The sequence below is a fragment of the Durio zibethinus genome, chromosome 17 (genome assembly GCF_047325235.1).
Source record: "Durio zibethinus cultivar Kanyao isolate XHJ-2024 chromosome 17, ASM4732523v1, whole genome shotgun sequence".
NCBI classification, from domain to species: Eukaryota; Viridiplantae; Streptophyta; class Magnoliopsida; order Malvales; family Malvaceae; genus Durio; species Durio zibethinus.
The window spans coordinates 24,261,009-24,282,045 of record NC_143178.1 but is presented as its reverse complement, the minus strand read 5'-3'; the positions used below and the strand labels follow the sequence as shown (position 1 = coordinate 24,282,045).

At 32.8% G+C, this 21,037-nt stretch overlaps 4 protein-coding genes across 5 annotated transcripts; 3 read left to right on the top strand and 1 right to left on the bottom strand.

Annotated features, from left to right (window-relative positions):
* Nucleotides 1–2,960: 2,960 nt before the first annotated feature.
* On the top strand, nucleotides 2,961–7,068 carry LOC111284896 (argininosuccinate synthase, chloroplastic). The gene is made up of 10 exons (XM_022873986.2): nucleotides 2,961–3,069; nucleotides 3,510–3,568; nucleotides 3,736–3,817; nucleotides 4,617–4,758; nucleotides 4,997–5,045; nucleotides 5,170–5,352; nucleotides 5,741–5,815; nucleotides 5,898–6,083; nucleotides 6,213–6,301; nucleotides 6,381–7,068. Exons 1-10 carry the CDS (start codon nucleotides 3,003–3,005, stop codon nucleotides 6,931–6,933), a joined length of 1,485 nt encoding a protein of 494 aa, XP_022729721.1. The 5' UTR covers nucleotides 2,961–3,002; the 3' UTR covers nucleotides 6,934–7,068.
* A 937-nt stretch (nucleotides 7,069–8,005) lies between these two features.
* LOC111284892 (nucleolar protein 56-like) lies at nucleotides 8,006–11,130 on the top strand. The gene is made up of 8 exons (XM_022873975.2): nucleotides 8,006–8,352; nucleotides 8,658–8,872; nucleotides 8,989–9,146; nucleotides 9,274–9,461; nucleotides 9,547–9,799; nucleotides 10,031–10,179; nucleotides 10,254–10,388; nucleotides 10,624–11,130. The coding sequence occupies exons 1-8, from the start codon at nucleotides 8,148–8,150 to the stop codon at nucleotides 10,932–10,934; spliced, it is 1,614 nt and encodes a 537-aa protein (XP_022729710.2). The 5' UTR covers nucleotides 8,006–8,147; the 3' UTR covers nucleotides 10,935–11,130.
* A 1,318-nt stretch (nucleotides 11,131–12,448) lies between these two features.
* LOC111284880 (adenylate kinase 4-like) lies at nucleotides 12,449–15,857 on the top strand. Of its 2 annotated transcripts, XM_022873955.2 has the most exons (6): nucleotides 12,449–12,776; nucleotides 13,845–13,990; nucleotides 14,081–14,200; nucleotides 14,308–14,475; nucleotides 14,768–14,857; nucleotides 15,466–15,857. In XM_022873955.2, exons 1-6 carry the CDS (start codon nucleotides 12,665–12,667, stop codon nucleotides 15,562–15,564), a joined length of 735 nt encoding a protein of 244 aa, XP_022729690.1. In that variant the 5' UTR covers nucleotides 12,449–12,664; the 3' UTR covers nucleotides 15,565–15,857. The 2 variants fall into 2 exon arrangements, with proteins under 2 accessions (XP_022729690.1, XP_022729699.1); XM_022873964.2 differs by lacking the exon at nucleotides 14,768–14,857 and having other exon boundaries at nucleotides 12,452–12,776.
* A 68-nt stretch (nucleotides 15,858–15,925) lies between these two features.
* LOC111284871 (putative aspartyl aminopeptidase) lies at nucleotides 15,926–20,964 on the bottom strand. Its single transcript, XM_022873941.2, has 11 exons — nucleotides 20,825–20,964; nucleotides 20,545–20,680; nucleotides 20,203–20,281; nucleotides 19,914–20,116; nucleotides 19,678–19,747; nucleotides 19,014–19,097; nucleotides 18,774–18,929; nucleotides 17,748–17,921; nucleotides 16,950–17,024; nucleotides 16,727–16,867; nucleotides 15,926–16,307 (listed from the first exon to the last, which is right to left on the bottom strand). The coding sequence occupies exons 1-11, from the start codon at nucleotides 20,904–20,906 to the stop codon at nucleotides 16,086–16,088; spliced, it is 1,422 nt and encodes a 473-aa protein (XP_022729676.1). The 5' UTR covers nucleotides 20,907–20,964; the 3' UTR covers nucleotides 15,926–16,085.
* Nucleotides 20,965–21,037: the final 73 nt, after the last annotated feature.

Genomic DNA, 21,037 nt, shown 5'->3' with positions numbered 1-21,037 from the left:
CTGAAAATATAATTATATAATTAATATTAGATAAATTATCAAATACATTTACAATGTAATTTTTAAATTTTATAAGTAAAATTTAATCAGATAATGCATATCTTAAAATATATTAAAAAATAAGATATATTTTAATTTTTTAATCCGATTTGTTTAGTCTTCCCAACGCACCAAAAATGGTGTTGAAACCCTGCAGAAAGAATGAAGATTCAACGATCTTAATCAAAGTCCTAACATTTTTTCCTTCCATTTTCTTTCATCTTTTCTACCACAGCTTCACCAAAGAGAGAGAGAGGGGGGGGGGGGGGGGGGGCAATGGGAGAGAAAGCTATGTTTTACAAAAAAAAATTTTTATTTTTGTATTAAAACAAATTATGATAAATAATTTTTATATAAAATATAATATTAAAACATAAATTATTAATATTTTATATAATATAAATATACAAATTATTACATTTAATTACGGTAAATGTTGGAATATGGGAATTGCGTGTATTTGGTTGGTCAAACGTCATCAGGTGCGTTTGGTTATTCACAAATATAAATTGCAAGTTGGGGGGATGAAAATGAGAATATTCTTTATTAGTTATTACCAATCCGTATTTAAATTCAATGGTGGCTTTATTTTTTTATTATATGAACAATAATGATTCCTAATTCTACAAGATAGTATACCGATAAATTATTAAAAGACGAAAATGGGTATATATTATAAAAAATTTAAATTCAAAAATTTAATTTAATTAATTAATTAATTTTAAAAATTAATATTAAACATATTTAAAATTTAAAAATTTAAAATTAAAATTTAAAATTTAAAATTTAAAATTTTTTATTATCATATTAGGATTTTTTTTATACCAAAAAAAATCAGAATTTGAAGTCAAAAATTTTTTTAAATTATTATGATCAAAGTTATTAGGTTGATGTAAGATTGAAGAGGTTTTATTTGCCTAAAAAACATTATATTCGTTGTTATGGGACGCCATACCAGCATAATCCAACGAAGAAAATAATGTAAAATTAAAAGGAAATAAGAAGGGCAAGCGGTGGGATTGAGATAAATTTAATAATTTGTGTTATTGTATCATATAAAATATCAAAGTTGATAATCCAATCTACTCTCAAAGATTTCGATTGGATCCGATCTCGCAGTACTTTTTTTTTAAATCGAATTTTTGGTCGGATAGAGTAGGGTAATATTAATAAAAAATCGAGATCGAGTCGGGTTTGAATTTTAGGTAAACTTGACATTATATTATATAAAATTTATTTTTTAATTAATTAATTTTTTATTTATATAATTATATATTTATATTTTTAAAAAATAATATTTTATTAATTTTGGGTAAGATTGGATTGAATACGATTTATACAATATCGCGTCAAGACGAGATCGGATATGAAAAAATAAAAAAATAAAAAATTTTTCAGATCAGATCAAGTTAGGATTTTATGAATATAAAATTGAGTTGAGTTTGTGACGAGCAAAAACCTACCTCGTCTGTTATCAACCTTATAAAATATTATATTTATATCGTATTTTATACAATAATTATATATTATAATTTATATTGATATAAAAATATAAATAATAATTTTTTAATTTTATTAAACATGTTTATGATTTTTATAGAATTATAAATTATATTTTCGTATTTTTTATTCATATTATTTTTTATCTTATATATTTTAAATTATCATGTCTAAATTACGGCGAAACGGTTGGGGCCAAAGCCCCTAATCTACCGATATCTAATTGGGACAAACTGAAAGCCTGATGGTTTTGGGATGGTTTAGAAAAAATTCTGAAAATATATTTATATAATTAATATTAGATAAATTATCAAATACATTTACAATGTAATTTTTAGATTTTATAAGTAAAATTTAATTGGATAATGCATATCTTAAAATATATTAAAAAATAAGATATTTTTTAATCCGATTTGTTTAGTCTTCCCAACGCACCAAAAATGGTGGTGAAACCCTGCAGAAAGAATGAAGATTCAACGATCTTAATCAAAGTTCTAACATTTTTTCCTTCCATTTTCTTTCGTCTTTTCTACCACAGCTTCACCCAAGAGAAGAGGGGGGGGGGGGGGGGGGGGGGGGCAATGGAAGAGAAAGCTATGTTTTACAAAAATATAGAAGTAGGAGGTGTCCGTTCGATTAATTTTAAATTATTTTATTTTATTTTTATTAATAAAATTAAAATTTTAAATTATAAAAATTAATTGATCAAAATTAATTCATTTAATTCAATTAATTTATTGATTAATCGAATAATAAAATATTAAGTTAAATTATATTTTAAATTTTAAATTTTTTATATTTAAAATGAATTAAATAAAATCATCCAACAAAAATTTTAAATATCAAAATATTAAGTTAAAATTTTTAATAACTTAAAATGAAATAGGTAATTTTATATATTTTTAGTCATATATATAAGTTTTAATATATTTCGAATAAAATTTTAGTTAATTCTATTAATTTAATTTTTAAATTGAATTAACTAAAATTAAATTATTTTAAAAATTATTTTTAATAATCAATTAAATTTTATTTCATAACAAAGTAATTAATTAAATTAAATTAAATTAATTAATTAATTCAATTAAAATCGAATTAAGAGAGCCTCTCAAAACATCTTAGCAAAAGAATGAAGCCTTTTGTATTTTTACCCAAATGCTAAAAAAAAATAAATTTACAAATGCATAATGGGAAATAAGAAAAATAGAAAGCGGGAAAAGAAAACCACCACGCGCCACCTTGCTTTAAATTCCACGTGAACACACGTGCCATAAGTAGAAGCTAATAATTTAGGCGCAAGTGTGGGGCCTTTGGGGGGCAGCTTTTTTGAAGCTAAGCTCTGACACATTGCTATCCAATACAAAAACGCAACGTCTTTTGCCACTGCTCTTATAACCTAAAACCCTAGCATCACTCCCCTTGTTCGTCCGCGTTCAGCTCGGAATCAGGCAGAGAAGAAGAAAATGGCTCAGCTTAAGGCCATATCGCCAACTTCGTCGATTAATCTGGCTTGTTACGGCCCCAAAACAAGTAAATTTTTCTCTTCCCAAATTCATGCATTGCAAACTCTCTGATTATCGCTTCATTTTTTGCTCAATTTTATCCCATTTGATTATGTGATCTGTCGAAGATTACGGTTCTATGTGGGAAACTGATGTATAAAATTTTTTTAGCGTTAGTGATTTATGTAATCTAGCTGGTATTAGCAGATCTGGAAGGGTAACTAAGTAATTTCACTTAACGAAAATTTGTAGAAAGAGTAATTCAAAAAAATTTGAAAAAAATGTGAAGAGTAAAAAGTGAGGTGTATTTAGAAGTTCATTTTTTTTCTTTATCTTATGCTGCGAATTTTGTAAAAAAGCTTTTTTTTTTTTTTTTTAAAGGTTGTTACCTGTGTTTTATGATAGAATTTTTGGTATTTTTGAATGATTTTATGGGCTGATGTGCTATTCAAATTCTTGCATTTGCAGACACATTGTTCTGTCCTGATAACTTGTCTTGCTCTAGAAAGTTGTCTTCTGTCCAAGAGGTATTTGTACTAAAGTGATATTATCAAAATTTTGTTTTTAAAGCCATTTTCTTTTGGCTTCTCTCTGTGTTGGTAATTTTTATGGTGTTATTATGCTTAATGCTTATAATTTGCTCTTACAGTTTGCTATTCCAAAATGTTTTTTTTTTTTGAAATGTCATTGACAGTTAAGTGGAAGGGCAATTTCACTCCATGGCCATGCAATTGTAAGCAACAATGGGTCTATCATTCGAGCACCTAATAGTCAAGGTAAGGGAAAACATTGCTTGGTTGTTGACGTTTTCAGTAATGTAGAGATTACCCGTTTCTTCTTTTAGGTTTTGTATATTGCTACTGCTCATTTTGTTAGTCCTATCCACAGGAAACATATTTTGAATAACTGGAAAAAGAAAGGGATTTCTTGGTGGAAAACCAGAAAAACACTTGAGATAACTGAAGAAGTACTTTTCATAGTTAAAACTAGGACTCACTCAATGAGAAATGAGAAAATGGAAAACTAGAAGTATATTGGCTTTTGTCTAGATTGATCGATCAATTGGGATCTATAAAATGTGAAATCATATCACATAAAGGATATAAAACGTGAAGATGCCTGCTAGCAAAGTAAGTAAAGTCCTTTGGTGATTGTAGTTGTATAACAAAGGCTTGGATGCTTAGTGGAGATCAGACAATACATTTATTGCACATAATATGTGTTGACTTCCTATTTACTCCTTTATAAGTGTTTTAAATTTTATATGGTAAATATTATTCATGTTAACAGTTACAGTTTGCTATGGCACATATTATGACCCTTATTTCCTTCATTTCCATAGTTTTGCCAATTCTAACTAGAATTCTATATTATTGTTTATTACTTTATTTAACTTTATCACAAGTATAGTGAGACAGCAAGCAGAAAATCTTAAAATAATTTCTTCCATTTTGTTCTCTCTATAAGCCGCTCTTGTTGGATAATTCATCTTGTATATCCACTTCATCACCCATTTATGATAGGAATCTTCTGAGCTGTTTCAATTACATCTGCATTTTCATTGCAAACTTCCAGGTATTCGAGCTGTTTTGTCCAGCGATAGAGAGATGAAAGTTTCCACAGCTACAAAGGGTGGAGGGCTGCGAGGCAAATTAAACAAAGTTGTTTTAGCCTATAGTGGTGGCTTAGACACTTCTGTTATTGTGCCATGGCTGAGGTAGTTCTATTGTTTTATGCTATACATGCAATACTTTTCATTTTTTTGATCAAAAGAATTTGCACACTTCTGTCATAATTCTTGAAGCATCTATCTTTGAATGAGTAGCTCTATTTCATTTAGGTGATGGTTAAACTAGAATTGGCTTTTTTACTTTTAGTTTTCCTTGATCCTTTTTTTTCCTTTTAATAATGACTATATGATTCATTTCACCGATTTAAGTATTTTGCTTTTTCAGGGAGAATTATGATTGTGAGGTTGTTTGCTTCACAGCTGATGTTGGCCAAGTAAGTGACAGTGACAAGTTTGCTAAACAGTTTAATTTACTTTATGTTCTTGTATAATGTGGTTTAAGTTTATAATACCATTCTATTATGTGCACACTTTATACCCCATTTCAAACTTTTGCAGGGCACAAAGGAATTGGAAGGTTTGGAAGAAAAGGCGAAGGCAAGTGGGGCTTGCCAGTTAGTAGTGAAGGACTTAAAGGAGGAATTTGTGAGAGACTATATATTTCCTTGCTTGAGAGCTGGTGCTATTTACGAACGGAAATACTTGTTGGGGACCTCAATGGCCCGGCCTGTTATTGCAAAGGTTACTACCTATTTTGGAATTTGTTAGGTTTTGCTAGTTCTACATTCTGTCAAGTATAACTTAATAAAAAGTTCTTATTGAAGCCTACATTGCATGCTACCTCAGTATTGCACTTTTACTTTATCTGCTTTCTTTTGGAATCCTATTTTACCTTTTTACTTTTGAATACGATTAAGTTTTGTTATTGAGGGAATAGAATAGGTGTTAGCCACTTCAACCTCTTCTTCCATTGACTAAATTATTATGATATAATGATAGATGATGCACGGATCCCTGTTTAATAGAAGCTTCTTGTTGCTTAACACTTTAACTGCTTTTCCTTTTATGTTGGCTCCATTTTCTGCGATTTTTTTTCGTACCTCTTGTAGTTATGTACTTATTATGACAGGCCATGGTGGATGTTGCCAGAGAGGTTGGGGCAGACGCTGTTTCTCATGGATGCACAGGGAAAGGAAATGATCAGGCATGCCTCTCCACCAAGCTTTAGTTATTATGACTCTTCTATTTCATCAAACGCAACTTCACTAGCATATTTATTCCTCCAGGTTCGCTTTGAGCTCACATTCTTTGCTCTAAATCCTGAATTAAATGTTGTGGCTCCTTGGAGAGAATGGGATATTACAGGGAGAGAAGATGCTATTGAATATGCTAAGAAGCATAATGTGCCTGTTCCAGTAACTAAGAAATCAATATACAGTAGGGACAGGAACTTATGGCACTTAAGCCATGAGGTAAGAAACTAAGAATTACTCGTCTCTTTTTCTTGGAAGTGCTTCAATCTTTTGTATAAGCCCCTTTGCTTTAGTTAACATGATCATGTTTGCCTCTCTTTCTGACATCAATCTATCTTTGCAATGAAGGGAGATATCTTGGAGGATCCAGCAAATGAACCAAAGAAAGATATGTACATGATGAGTGTTGACCCAGAAAATGCACCTGACCAACCTGAGTATGTTTACCTGCCCCTTAATGGTTTTCATGTGTTTTGTATGCCAACGAACAACCTTTTATGCTCACAATTCCTGCAGATACGTGGAAATTGGAATTGTTTCAGGTATCCCTGTTTCACTTAATGGAAAGAATCTTTCACCAGCTTCTCTTCTTCTTGAACTCAATGAGATTGGTGGGAGACATGGAGTTGGTCGAATTGACATGGTTGAAAACCGGCTTGTTGGTATGAAAAGCCGTGGAGTCTATGAAACTCCTGGTGGTACCATCCTATTCAACGCTGTTCGTGAACTGGAGACTCTAACCCTTGACCGGGAAACCATTCAAGTTAAAGATTCACTTGCCCTCAAGTATGCTGAGCTAGTTTATGCGGGAAGGTGGTTCGACCCACTTCGTGAGTCCATGGATGCATTTATGGAGAAGATTACTGAATCCACCACTGGTTCTGTCACTCTGAAGCTATACAAAGGATCAGTTTCTGTAACAGGTCGGACCAGCCCCTATAGCTTATACAGGGAGGATATCTCCTCTTTTGAGAGTGGGAACATATATAATCAAGCTGATGCTGCTGGATTTATTAGACTGTATGGTCTTCCAATGAGGGTTAGGGCAATGCTTGAGAAGGGCATCTGAGGTTTTTTTTTTTTTTTTTTTCATCAACATCTGGAATTTCAAGGCTTGGTTTTCCTCATGTATTTTTGTGGATCCGTTGAAATCGTTGGGTCAATTTTGCTTGCTCTTCGTTTTATCTAATTTGTTTTCTTACTAGTTTATCTTGTTTTATTTCAACATATCACTCCAAATAGATCAAAACCCAAATTTGTAACTTCAACAACAATTTCACTGGATCTATCAGCCCTTGTTAGCTTGATATAGGCTGTTGCTTTTGCGATAGCATTTTACTTATAATTTTTTATTATAATCTTATAATTGTTTAATTATAGTAAATTCATAAAAAAACTATGTAGAAGTTAACACCAAGGGTTCATAATTCGATTTTAATTGAATTAATTTAATTCAATTAATTAATTGATTATCGAATTAATTTTGATTGGTTAACGAAAATAATTTTAAAAGAATTTTAGTTTTCAATTAATTTAATTTAAAAATTAAATCAATTGAAATTTTAATCAAAATATAAAAAAATTCAAATATAAAATAAAAAATATATGAAATGAATCATTTTATTTTATAAATTACTAAAATTTTTAATATAATATTTTGATATTTAAATGTTTTATTAGATAGTTTAATTTAATTTATTTAAAATATAAAAAATTTAAAATTTAAAATATAATTTAACTTAAATATATTTATTATTCAATTAATCAAAAAATTTAACTGAATTTGATTGATTAATTTTCAAATAAATTTAATTTAATTAATGAAAATAAAATAATATAATTAAGTTAATTCAATTTTAAAAAATTCATTCAAAATTAACCAAATGAATACTTTTACCACTGAAGATCATAAATGGTCACAATGTCTTTGTCCTTGCAGTCGAAACTCTAAAGTGAAACCCAAATAAAAACTCATAATATACAAAAGCCCAAAAACAAAGTAAAACCTAATAACAAATCCAAAAATAAACCCCAGAAGGACTCCATTGAACAAATCAAAACAGCAGGGACTAATTCGATATTTTGGTAAAAGAATTGCAGGGGCAATATAATAAAAGGCTTGAAAGCCTTAAACCCTAGTCACCCTCATTTCCCAAACCACAGACACCACCGAACAACTCGAACACACCCACCCAAAGACACAGCCTTTTCAATAAACTTGATTGTTTTGAAGCTAACAAAGCTTTTGCTTTTCTGTGGGTGGGTTTTTGGAGCCTTTCTTCAATGGCTCTTTACTTGTTGTTCGAGTCATCTTCTGGATATGCACTGTTCCTGGCTCAGGGGCTCGATGAAATCGGTCAGAACACAGAGGCTGTTAAGAACTCGGTTGCGGATCTGAACCGGTTCGGTAAGGTGGTCCAACTCACTGCTTTTCAGCCTTTTGAATCCGCTCTTGATGGTCTAAAACAATGCAACTCCGTTTCTGAAGGTATTAAAAGGTTTAACCTTTGTCACTGGTTTGTTTTAGTTTTTTAAGCTTCTGGGTTTGTTTTGCCTTTGTCGTTGGTAATATTGCTTTGGTTATTTGGCTTTTCTAGATATATATTTGTCTTCCTTTGGCTGCTGTATAGTTATAGGTTCATCTTGAAGTTTTATGTGTAACAAGCTCTTCAAAGTAGTAGTCAAAGGAAGACACCATGGTTGAATTAGTAACTGTGTATGTTCATTTGAAGATGAGATTGCTTGCTGTTCAGGCTGGTTTGACTGTTGGGTTATGTCTGGTTTGATTGTCAGGGCTTATGACTGATGAGTTGAGGAGTTTTTTAGAGCTGAATCTTCCTAAAGTCAAGGAAGGCAAGAAGTCCAAGTTCAGTCTCGGAGTTGCCGAGCCTAAGCTTGGTTCCCACATCTCTGAGACAACTAAAATGACTTGTCAGAGTGGAGAGTTTGTTCTTGAGCTCCTTCGTGGTGTGCGGTTGCATTTTGATAAGTTTATCAAGGACCTAAAGGTTTGCATATTTCTTTATGTTTTACCTTTATTTTCTCTTTCAAGAAGACCGCTATAAGTGTGTTTGTTTTCTCATTTGCTTTCCCTTCTCTTCGTGTCTCTTCTAAAACTTCGTAGCCTGGGGACTTGGAAAAAGCTCAGCTTGGTCTGGCACATAGTTACAGCAGAGCAAAGGTTAAGTTCAATGTCAACCGAGTTGACAATATGGTTATTCAAGCAATTTTCCTTCTTGATACTCTTGACAAGGATATCAATTCCTTTTCCATGAGAGTGAGGTTTGTTAGTACTTTACCCTAAAACTAGCATCTTTTTGGTTTAATGCATGACCATAACTAGTACACTTGTTATTCATAGGCATGGATTTTATTTAACAATTATCCTCTGGTTGATTACTTCCTGCAGGGAATGGTACTCTTGGCATTTCCCTGAGTTGGTAAAGATTGTCAACGATAATTATCTCTATGCTAGAGTTGCAAAGCTTATAGAGGACAAGTCAAAATTGTCTGAAGAACACTTCCCTGCCTTAACTGAGATACTTGGAGATGAGGACAAAGCAAAAGAAATTGTAGAAGCCGGCAAAGCATCAATGGGTAGATCTCTTGTATTTATTACCACAATTTAACTTTTTTTTTTCTCATACTTGTATTCACTGGTTTTTTTTCTCCTCCTTTGCAGGACAGGATTTGACCCCAGTTGATTTGATTAATGTTCAGCTATTTGCTCAGAGGGTAATGGATCTTGCTGAGTACAGAAAGAATCTTTATGATTATCTAGTGACTAAGATGAATGACATTGCACCAAATTTGGCATCATTGATTGGGGAAGTTGTTGGTGCCCGGTTGATTTCTCATGCTGGTAGTCTTACAAATTTGGCAAAGTGCCCCTCTTCCACTCTTCAGATTCTTGGTGCAGAGAAGGCCCTCTTCAGGTATTTTACTTCTCATCTTATCTTATATTCTTATGACATGGTGGAGTTGTGAAATGTATGGAGAGCTAGACTTCATGTTAATATTTAGGCCCTCGCAGAACCTTGATTTGTGTCTTGCTCGAGATCTTGAGTACTAATCCAAATGCATTATTTAAATACTCTTTTTTTGTTGACATGTTTCTTGTCCTTAGTTTTGAGGTATTTGTTTGACTCATTGCTTGCTGGCATCAGGGCACTGAAAACACGGGGAAACACACCCAAGTATGGTCTAATTTTTCATTCATCTTTCATTGGTCGAGCATCTGCAAGAAACAAAGGCCGAATGGCACGCTATCTTGCAAACAAGTGTTCCATTGCATCTCGCATAGATTGTTTTGCAGGTAATTATTAATTTTCTTTCATCATACACTGTAAGTTTTCCCCATAAGTCAATCAATTCTCTTCTTGTTTTCAGAGAGGGGCACCACTGTTTTTGGGGAGAAACTGCGGGAACAAGTGGAAGAACGACTTGAATTCTATGACAAGGGTGTTGCACCTCGAAAAAACATTGATGTGATGAAGTCTGCAATTGAAACTACTCAGAGTAAAGGTACACGGATCCATGACTCTGTTTCCTTTTTTACAATTTCAAATATTTGGTTTTTTCATTTTAAGAGGATGTTCGGAATGAGAGACGAAAATGCAATCCGATTCATCTGAGGCTTTGATATGTCGTTGAGCTCATCAGTTTCTACTAGGAGTGTGGCATGCTACTGTAATGGGCTTCGGCTATTTAACATCATATGTCCATTTACAAATTTGATCTATTACCATGTCTATTACAGATGTAGAAATGAAAGAAACACAACCAGATGAAGCATCCACAAAGAAAAGCAAGAAAAATAAATCAAAAACTGAAGAAGCCCCAGCTGCTGCTACAAATAGAGATGCCTCAGAGGATGCTAAGTCAGAGAACAAAAAGAAAAAAGAGAAAAGAAAAATGGAGCAAGAGCTGAGTCAGGAAGAGGAGAAAACAAATGGTGTAAACGGGGACGTTACCGAGCAGGATGGGAAAGCCAAGAAGAAGAAAAAGAAGAGTAAAGATGAAGCAGCTGCAAAGGAAACTAAAAGGAAAAAGAAATTATCCCAAGAGTGAATTTATCACTATTTGCTAAATTTTGTCTAATGCAAGCTCGTAGCTGTAGAAATGGTTATGTCCTTTTTTTTTTTTTAAACTTTGTATTATGAACCAATTTAGGTGCCTGACAAAATTTGACAATTGTTGAACTTTGTATTTGAAAATGTATTTGTTGTCTTAATTCATAAAAAATTTGGCCTACCTTTTGGTTGAATATGGTATTTGCAGATTATCTACAATGACATTATGACATGTTTTTTGTTTGGTGGGAATTGACTTCCATTTTTCAATATAGAAAAATTAATTGAACAAAAAATAAAAAATAATTTTTCAAATTTCAGTTGAATGGTCAAAATGCATCGTTACGTTTCATCAATGATTGAATTTTTGCCATAAAACTTGTTTTTGAACTATATTCCAACTTCATTTTGGATGGATGGTAAGAATTAAGAATGCAATTGAGTTGATATAAAGAAAAATTTGAATTTAATTTAAAATTTATTATTTTAAAATTTAATTTGAATTCAATCGAATTTTATTTTTTAAATTTAAATTAGATTCGAGATAAAAATTTAATTATTTGAATTCATTCATTTAAAAAAATAAATTTAATTCTCATACTCAATTTTAAGTTTAATTATGCGTTTGAATTTAAATTCAAATTTATACATAAAAATAAGATAATAATTTTTTAATTAAATAATAAAAATATTTTAAAAATTTAAAATTTAATTAAATTTATGAACTATTTAAGTAAGATGTTAAAATATTAAATTTCACTCATTTAATAAATTAAATTATTAGAATTTGACGTAATAATATTTAAGCTCAATTTAAATTTTATCAATTTCAAATTTAAATAACTTATGATATATCATTCATGTACTAACAAGAATCATGTCATTATGTTTAATAATATTCGTTGTTTTGGGGATTAAATTTTTATCGTCATGGTTTACGTCATTGTTTTTTTTATAAAAATTAAAAAAAACGAATTTATTTTATAAATAAAGAACTGAGAATAAAGTATAGTAAAGGGAAGAATAATATTAAAAAAAGAAACAGTATTTATTTAATAAATTAAATTATTTAAAAATTGATAATAATTAAATTAAATTTAAAAATTAATTAAATTGAATTCGTATTGATTCATCATTTTTACCCGTAGGAAGAATTTTTTTTATTTTTATGATTAAAATTAGGAAATGAATAAATTATTTAATCTCTTAAATTATGATAAGATATATTTTATCTGATAATTTAAAATATATGATTATAAATCACGTATTTAAAATAATTTTAAGTGTGAAATTTAAAATTTTTTTTTAAAAAAATAAATTTAATCAATTAAATCAATTATTTATGGATACCGTAATAAGAATTTGTTTAATAGTATACGTTGTTTTGGGGATTGGATTTTCATCGTCATGGTTCACGTTACAGTTCTTTTTGAAAATTAAAGAAGAAAACGAATTTATTTTATAAATAAAGAACTAAGAATAAAGTTTACTAAAGAGAAGAATAATTATAGAAAAAGAAAGAAGTAAAAGAAAAAGGGCAAAACAGTAAAAGTCTGAAGCAACCAGGAAAGACCGATGCTTGAGTTCAAAGCATTGGTGGCTCCGAAGGCCGAACCACAAGTAAAGAACCTTAAAAAACCTATTCAATCTCAACTACTTTCTGTCGCTGTGTTCTTGCTTCTGTTAAAACCCAAAAGCCCTTCAAAAAATAGAACAGAGAGATAGAAAATGGCGAGCAGTTCATCGAACTTGGAAGATGTACCCTCCGAATCACTCATGAACGAGCTTCTCCGTCGTTTGAAGTGTGCCACCAAACCCGAGAAGCGCCTCATCCTCATTGGTACAGTTTTTTTTTTTTTTGGTTCTAATCTTTTTGTTTTTGTGCGTTTGGCTTTATATTCTGTTTTGGGTTCGCACTGTTTGGAAATTTTCTATTATTTTAACTCTGCAAGTTTTGGAATTTTATTTTGTTGGGAACCAACATGGAGCTTTCAGATCCGACACTTTGTTGAAGCTGGTTTGTGTCAGATTTTTTTGATTTGTTTTCAACTGAAAATTTTGAACCTTTTTTTTTTACTTTTCAGACAATTTAAATCAATAAATATGTCTGTAAAGGCAAATTGGGGGCATTTGGAAGAATTTCTAATGATTTTTGTTTCTGAAAAAATGGGTCTTTTCCTGAGCAAAGTCTAGATCAATGAGCGGTGGGGTAGTGGGTTTCTTTTTTTTTTTTTTTCCTACTATTACTTGGTAAAGACCATAGATTTTTTTTTTTTTTGGTATGTTTCATGGTTGTATGGTTTTTGCATAAAGCCTGGTCCATATTTTGGTTTCAACAAAATGAAATGAATTTTCTTGCCAATTTGAATTTATATGTTCCTTCAGCATTCACGTTTTGCCATGCAGAAGAAGTGAATTGTGCATAGATTTTTGAAGAATTTCAATTAATGCTCCTTGTCCATCACCTAATAGGAAATGAGCGTGTCTTTAGAGTTAGAGTTTCATGCACCAATGTCTAGACAATTGCTCAAACCAAATTACACGTCTTATGTCATGGTCCAATCCAACTAGTGAGGTATTGTTTGCTTCAGCCCATCGGCTCCTCTTAGAACCAAGACTGACTTCACTTTTTCTTTTCCTGACTCAATATCGTTTAAACAATCCAACTCTTTGACCTAAAATCAGATTGGATTTGAGCTGCTTGAAAGTAAATAGAAAGATACTAAATTTTGTTTTTTATATTTATTTTCCACTCAAGTGACTTTTGTATCATAATGAAAGTGTATGATTGGTATCAGCATCTCAAACACATGCTGCATTTTATTAGCATTCTTTACATTACTATCAGTACTGTCTATTGTCTAAGGATGACCTGTTTCTAATTACTGGGAAAGCTTATGATTGGCAGGTCCACCTGGATCGGGAAAAGGTACTCAATCACCAATGATTAAGGATGAGTACTGCTTGTGTCACCTGGCCACTGGTGACATGCTAAGAGCTGCTGTTGCTGCTAAAACCCCACTTGGTATCAAGGCCAAGGAGGCTATGGATAAGGTCAAATTCATTTCCACTGCCTGTCTGGATATTTTAATGGTTCTTACTTGGTTGCTATTGACTAATGAGGTATTTTGCGATTGTTTTCAGGGAGAACTTGTTTCTGATGACCTGGTCGTTGGCATAATCGATGAGGCAATGAAGAAACCTTCATGTCAAAAAGGTTTTATTCTTGATGGATTTCCAAGGACTGTAGGCCAAGCACAAAAGGTGTTACCTTCTTTAGAATCTATATGCTCTCACTTCACAGAACCTTGAGTTTCTTAAATTTTTATAGCCATGCTTCTGATTCTGTGTTATTGATCTTTGCTTTGCAGCTTGATGAAATGCTTGAAAAGCAGGGAGTTAAAATTGATAAGGTGCTCGATTTTGCAATTGATGATGGAATCTTGGAGGAGAGGATTACCGGTCGCTGGATCCACCCTGCTAGTGGTAGGACCTACCATACGAAATTTGCTCCTCCTAAAGTTCCTGGTGTTGATGATGTAAGTCGAACATAATAATCCTCATTTTACTTCTGTTTGTCACCTAAATGCAAATTTGGTTGCCTAGGATCTGGGAACAGCCTTTCCACCTTTTTCACCAGTTGAGGAAGTCAAGTGGTAAATTAAGCAATTTATCACAAAACCTTTACTTGCCTTAATTTAATGCTAATTTCTTGGTTCTTTATATATATGCCAATCCAGAAACCTCTATATAAGCTGCATCACCATTTTTTTAAAGAACTAGCTGCAGTTATGTTAACAACCTTGCTTCCTTGTTTATATTCTCTTCTAGGTGACTGGGGAACCTTTGATTCAACGTAAAGATGATACTGCAGCTGTTTTGAGGTCCAGGCTAGACACATTTCACAAGCAAACTGAACCAGTATGCTTTCTGTTTCCTAGCTATTTCTCTGGAAAATGGAGAGATCCAGTCTTTTTCATCTAAATTTTTGTATGTCATTTGGAATTCAAGAGTTACTAGAATAGATGCAAGTAGAGGTGGCAAACGGGTGAGTTCGGGCTAGTCAGGTTACTTTTAGAATTTATGAAAGATGTAACCATTTCAGCATGTTCTTTGAGTTGGGGCCAAGTTCGAGTTCGGGTTTTTTCAAGTTCATAAAGTTTTAGGTTTGGGTTATTCAGATTTGGGCCATTTTAGGTTCAGGTTTGGTCAGGTTCGGGTCTTTGACTTTTTGTCAAATTTGGGTTCGTTTTGGGCTTTTCAAATGGGTTTTCGGATTCAGGTTCATTTTGCCACCTCTAGATGCCAGGCCTTTTACTAAAAGGGGAGATAACAGAGTTAGTAGCAAGCCAATTGGGCATGTGGCCTGAATGTTGTGACTTGTGAAAGGGAACTGGATCTAATGGAACATCTCTGTGTTTGTTATAAAATCATAAATGCTTTTCTTTAGCCTTTTATGAACTCCGTGATGTCTAATTAAATACTTTCTGAATTGTAATCAACACTTTTTTGTGGTGTTTGAAATTCAGGTGATCGATTATTATTCCAAGAAGGGAATAGTTGCAAAGCTTCATGCAGAGAAGTCTCCGAAAGAGGTTACGGATGAGGTTCATAAAGTACTTTCATGATGAAATTGCACCAGGGATGAGGTTCAGAAGGTGCTCTACTCATGAATGTTGGTTCAATTAACCTCCAAACAGAAATTATTTTCGAGAATTTCCTGGATTTTTGCTCATTGGTACACATACAGATACTCTGATCCATTATCATGCATTTCTATTTTGGCCCAAATGGCAAGGCTTTTGTCTGTTTTAAGGTTTGCTGATGCTGCTGATTATGTTTAAATAATGATACTATAGATTGACAAACAAATTTTTTTTGGATATTTTACTTTGAAAGGTGTTGTGTTTTGTCCCTTGCATATCAAAATGTTTAGGCATGCTATTCCCAGCTCTACACTTTTCCATTCTTCTGAAACTTGGGTGGTCGTGACATGAAACCTGGCAGAACATTATTATTGCAGCAGAAAAACATTAGTGTTAAGACATTCAACTCATGGTTCCATGGCATTTTGAGCCAGAACCTAAATATGAGCCGTTTAAAAGTAAATTTTGGTAATTGCACCTCCCCACCAAAGATGGGAGAGGATCTACATGTCAACTGTAATCTTGGTATCAAGATGAGAGAATTCTTGGAAGAAGGCCTTGAAATGCTCGTATGAATGCTTCACATCATCAACAGCACACATTTCTCTTATACTGTGCATTGATAATTGGGGAGCACCTACATCTACTGTACGGATACCCACACCACTTGCCAGAATAGGACCGATAGTTGAGCCACAAGGCATATCATTCCGCACCACAAAGTCCTGCATGTACACAATTTTCTGAAATAATCAGTTCATCAATCTAGCCGTTGTCATAACAGAAATGCATTTCCTTCCAGCACCATCTTCAGATAGAACATGGCGCCACAACATATCCCTTGTGAATCACAAGCAAGTGAAGAATCGATTTGTACAAATCAGCATCGATAATAAGCTTATTTGGTTTCCTTAAAAAGGGTATTTTGAGGACTGGATAAATTTCTTATTTTCAGAAAGCTCTCCTCGTATGCTCAATTTTATTTAAAGAAACAAGATGATTGCCACTGGTTCAATTCCAAAAGATCAAAGGCTCTTTAAGAAGTTACAAACGCTATAAAACAAATGAAATGATGTCTCCTTTCTCACTACAATTTGTACATCAAAGAATTTGTAGCGACTATATGGTTATGGATGGAACTGACCTGAATAGGAAGGTTATGCTTCATTGCTATTTCCCTGAATATGAAAGAAGTGACAGCATTGGTTGCATAACGCTGGTTTGCATTGTGTTTGATAACGAGTCCGCCATGCAACTTAGGCTGATGGTTTTCTTCATGTTTGTCCTGTGGATAACACCATAGAACCACATTGCAACAAAATAAATTATCTGCAAATGGAAGTTATGACTCATTTGCAACAACATACCGTATAATTTGGGTGCAGGGCATGTGCCATGTCAGCAGAAACAAGGAAACTTCTCTGAATTGCTTTTGTTAGCATCTGAAAAGAAAAATGCAGTAAAAAGTCAACAATAATACTGTTTTTTTTAATGAAAACACAATTATTAAGTTTATAGACAAATGGAAGGTGGCTATGCCAATATATGTGCTCAGATATTTGCTAGCTGCGATCAAACGGGAAAATTTTGTATGGCAAGTGACTAGTGTCATCTTAGAAGATGAGCTCAGAAACACAGCAATTGCTTGATTTGGGGAAAAGTTTTTGATACAGGAATAAAGAGAGAAAAGAAATCCAAATTTTTTCTAGGAATTTCAACACAGGCATTATATACACTGGTCAGTATCTTGTTGATACAGAACTTACCGACAACAGCATTCGGAAAATGTACTTGCAAATTTTGAAGCAGATTTATCATGACTGAAAGTGTTTCTTCAGAAACTAAATCATTGCAAATAATTGGAAAGTGGCATTACAGCATGGAAGTTAAATCTTTACAAAATAGTAACATGGTCTTTATTAGTAAGGAACACAAATGATATCATGAATTGCAGGTGCTTCTGATTTTCAATTTTCTATTTTTTAAAAGAACATTATCTGGATGCCATCTTTATTGGTAAATAAAGAGATTTTATGGACTTCACAAACAGTGAACCATACAGAATTCAAGCTAGTCCAGTTCATAAATATTCACCGAACAGTAATCAGACAAGCTAATAGAATAGATGCGGATTCAGAAAATAGAGATGGAGAAGAAGTAAACACCTTAGAATCTGAAGTGAAGGAATTCGTTATTCGTGATAGAGCATCTAACATTGCAGGAGATCCAGCTCCTTGTGCTGAATTAGATCCAACCTCCTCATGATCGAACAATGCCACCATTCTAACACCACTCTCATCTTCGAGGTCACTTTCAGAAGATGTAGCGTTGATCAGTGCCTGGGAAGGAAATTACATGGTAAAACAAAAGAGAATAACCACTGCATATTGACATGAGAAAATTTTTGCATCCCTCTTTAGCTAGCAAGGTGAATTTATACCAAATTGGATGCATTATCGTATCATGAAAGTTCCAGTTGCAAAACATGGGATAGGGCTAAAATGAAGAGAAATTCAAATGTAGTGAGTTACAAAAAGTTGGTTTAGCAATTGAATTTAATTGGATTATATGATTCTAGTAGTTTAACATCCCAAAGGAGATTAGCAAGCTAAGAATATGGTTGTAAATGGCCAAGCCTCATGTTGCAAATAAGCATAAATACACCAAATGGTCACTAGTTCTTAAAACTAAACATATAGCCAAGACAAATGCAATGGCATGTAACAAAGAGAAAATGATGCATACCATCAATTGGTATAAGATTTTCTTATTTACCATAAGAGAAATAATGATCTATTATACCTGGTGAGGAGAGATAGAAATGGGACACCATGATTAACTGATAAGACCAGGGGTACTAAGCATAAATAAATGTATAAGCCAAACAAGTCAAATTTGTTTGCATACCATTTAAATGTCATAAAGTTTCTAATAGTTAATCTACCAAGCAACTAATGCCTCCTAAACCATGAAGGGATCAAGCAAACTATGTGCGTATTATTATTAGGTTTAACATTGCACAATTCCAAATGTTCCCCCATTTGGAAAGAAAAACATGCAAACCACACCTACATATTGCACAGTCAAGAAACTCAATCCTAAACCGCGTCTACATATTGCACAGTCAAGAAATTCAACCATAAACCTATAATTTTACTAACTGGGAAGGAGAAGCAAAAAACTACTCATACCTTCAGAGAGCAAAACGACATACAAAGATTGTCAAGCCTTCCTGAAAAGACAAATTCCTTTGTAGCACCAGCTACTATACTTGGTTGAGTATCACATGCTTGCAATTCAAAATCACATATTTGATCTGGTTGACAGCCAAGCTTATTTGCAATCATCTAGATACAAGAAAAGTAATCAAATCTATTTTTTAAAAATATATTTGCATACTGTAGCTTACTGCACTTAAAAAATTATTAAACCTGCAGCAGAAGTGAGTGATGTCTTGAGCTGCTAGTCATCTTTTCAGCCGGACCATTTTCAGCAACCTCTCTATTTAGCTCAGCCTACGAAAAACAGTCCAATAGATTGAAAAGAGAAAAATGGAAAAGCAAATATTAATCCTGAGGAAAAAAAGACATACAGAACAATTCATGATTTATTCAGTCATTTTTAAAATATGTAATATTTGAGCAAGCTTAAGCTATTCCTTTTTCAATGATTAAACGCTTCTCTAAAAATGGCAAAACAATCATGAATTGTCCAAGCTGAAGAACGAGCGTGTTAGACTTGAACATAATCATATGATTGATGTTATCAAGCTTTTGTTCAAGACTAGCATTCCTAATGTGATTCTGGTTTCCGCAACAATACAAATAAATTACTAAATCTTGCAATAAAGTCGTAGCAAATTGAGAATTACTAGTTTCTGTTCATGAAGTAACATACAACTGAGAAGCAATTATCAAATCACCAAAAGGAGACATAAAAGGCCTTTACCCTTTTCACTGGAATAACGTTTTTAAACTAGTTTTGGTGAGGTTGACACAGGGTTGATGAACTTTACCTTGCAGGAACTGGAATTGATGAATGACATAACTACAATAGGAAAAGATAGCACGCAAGAATTCATGGATCCAAAATTACCTTAATTGATGTTGCCAGGACAGGTAAAAGATGACTCTGTGTGTTCACCTTGAATCCATCATTAACACCTCTACACACGTCATACAAAAACAAAGTAAATTTCTAACTACAACAAAAACAGGGAAAGATAGAGAATTCGAGCTCCTGAATATGCAAAGTGAGTTAAATCCAACAAGGCAGTTATCTAAGCCAATTACAAGTATAAAGTACTTGCAGAATTAATCTAGCAAGGCCACCTGTCTAAGTGAATAGCCAGGGTAGGGACACGCATTATAGGTTCCTCAATTCTAACTAGTTGATGTGAATAGGAAGCAGAACCATCCTTCTCCTCTTTTATCATCACCCTTCCTGCAACTGTCAAGTCGCGATCAAACCATGTATGCCACAAACCACCTCCATATGTTTGCACACCAACCTCCAAATAATTGCCTTTTGTTACCTGATCAATTCCAGGAAGTCATTTTTTTTCAACTATAAAATTGTTGGCATAACATTTTAGTTTAATGATAGAAAAAAACAAATCACCTTGGAAACAGGCTTCAACTTCAGACAAGGGCTATCTGTATGGGCACCAACTATATGGATTCCATTTCCAGCAACATATCTAAGAATAAAAAATATTAGTGGGTAAACAACTAAAACATCATCAAATCACAATAAAAATATAAACTTTCAATCTTTTTATAATGCAATTGACAAAATCCCTCACTCCACCCTACCCCCCTCTCTTTAGTCAGACCAGTGTTCTTCTCAAGTCCATAATAGCCAAAAGTGTCAACTTTATCACAAATTTACTTCCATTTTTACCCTACATTTTCTAGCCAATCCTATAAAACTACAATGTAAATAAATGAGTTAAACCCATACTTTTTACCAATAGCAAAAGCAACAATGGTTGAATGATTCCGGGTGAAAAAGTATCTCTTCCCAGCTTGTAAGTTCCAATCTTCCCTCTCTGATACTTGCTCATACCCAACCTTTTGCAATCGTTTCTTTGCCTCATCTGTGATTAAAACAAAAACCCAACAAAAATTTCTCAATGAAATCCAATAAAAAGAATTTATGTATCAAAATAATAACTTGGTTTGATTGAATGGACTCAAATCAGTTAACTTCCACCAAAAAGAAAGGATAGAAAAAAGATTACCAACAGCGTGAAAAGCAGTAGGAGAAGCGTTTAAGAAGTTGATTAGATCAAACACAACTGGGCTCACTTCAGTTTCTGCCATGCCTCTTCTTTCTCTGGCTTGGATCTTAGCTTACCTTCCGTTTTGTGTCGGCTTTGGTCTTTCAGCATTTCCATTGTTTAAATAAATATAGGATTTTCATATTCTTTTCGTATGTTTTGGGCCATCGCCCA

What these genes read in the sequence shown, in the direction of transcription:
- LOC111284896 (XM_022873986.2), top strand. Translation starts at nt 3,003, where the DNA reads ATGGCTCAGCTTAAGGCCATATCGCCAACTTCGTCGATTAATCTGGCT. An exon ending in TTGTTACGGCCCCAAAACAA is followed by an intron (nt 3,070 to 3,509) that starts GTAAATTTTTCT and finishes TTGCATTTGCAG; the next exon opens with ACACATTGTTCTGTCCTGAT. An exon ending in TATGGCACTTAAGCCATGAG is followed by an intron (nt 6,084 to 6,212) that starts GTAAGAAACTAA and finishes TTTGCAATGAAG; the next exon opens with GGAGATATCTTGGAGGATCC.
- LOC111284892 (XM_022873975.2), top strand. Translation starts at nt 8,148, where the DNA reads ATGGCTCTTTACTTGTTGTTCGAGTCATCTTCTGGATATGCACTGTTC. An exon ending in AGCCGGCAAAGCATCAATGG is followed by an intron (nt 9,462 to 9,546) that starts GTAGATCTCTTG and finishes CCTCCTTTGCAG; the next exon opens with GACAGGATTTGACCCCAGTT. An exon ending in GCAGAGAAGGCCCTCTTCAG is followed by an intron (nt 9,800 to 10,030) that starts GTATTTTACTTC and finishes TGCTGGCATCAG; the next exon opens with GGCACTGAAAACACGGGGAA.
- LOC111284880 (XM_022873955.2), top strand. Translation starts at nt 12,665, where the DNA reads ATGGCGAGCAGTTCATCGAACTTGGAAGATGTACCCTCCGAATCACTC. An exon ending in GAAGCGCCTCATCCTCATTG is followed by an intron (nt 12,777 to 13,844) that starts GTACAGTTTTTT and finishes TATGATTGGCAG; the next exon opens with GTCCACCTGGATCGGGAAAA. An exon ending in CTGTAGGCCAAGCACAAAAG is followed by an intron (nt 14,201 to 14,307) that starts GTGTTACCTTCT and finishes TTTGCTTTGCAG; the next exon opens with CTTGATGAAATGCTTGAAAA.
- LOC111284871 (XM_022873941.2), bottom strand. Translation starts at nt 20,906, where the DNA reads ATGGCAGAAACTGAAGTGAGCCCAGTTGTGTTTGATCTAATCAACTTC. An exon ending in TGTCGTTTTGCTCTCTGAAG is followed by an intron (nt 17,922 to 18,773) that starts GTATGAGTAGTT and finishes TTTCCTTCCCAG; the next exon opens with GCACTGATCAACGCTACATC. An exon ending in CCCTGCACCCAAATTATACG is followed by an intron (nt 16,868 to 16,949) that starts GTATGTTGTTGC and finishes TGTTATCCACAG; the next exon opens with GACAAACATGAAGAAAACCA.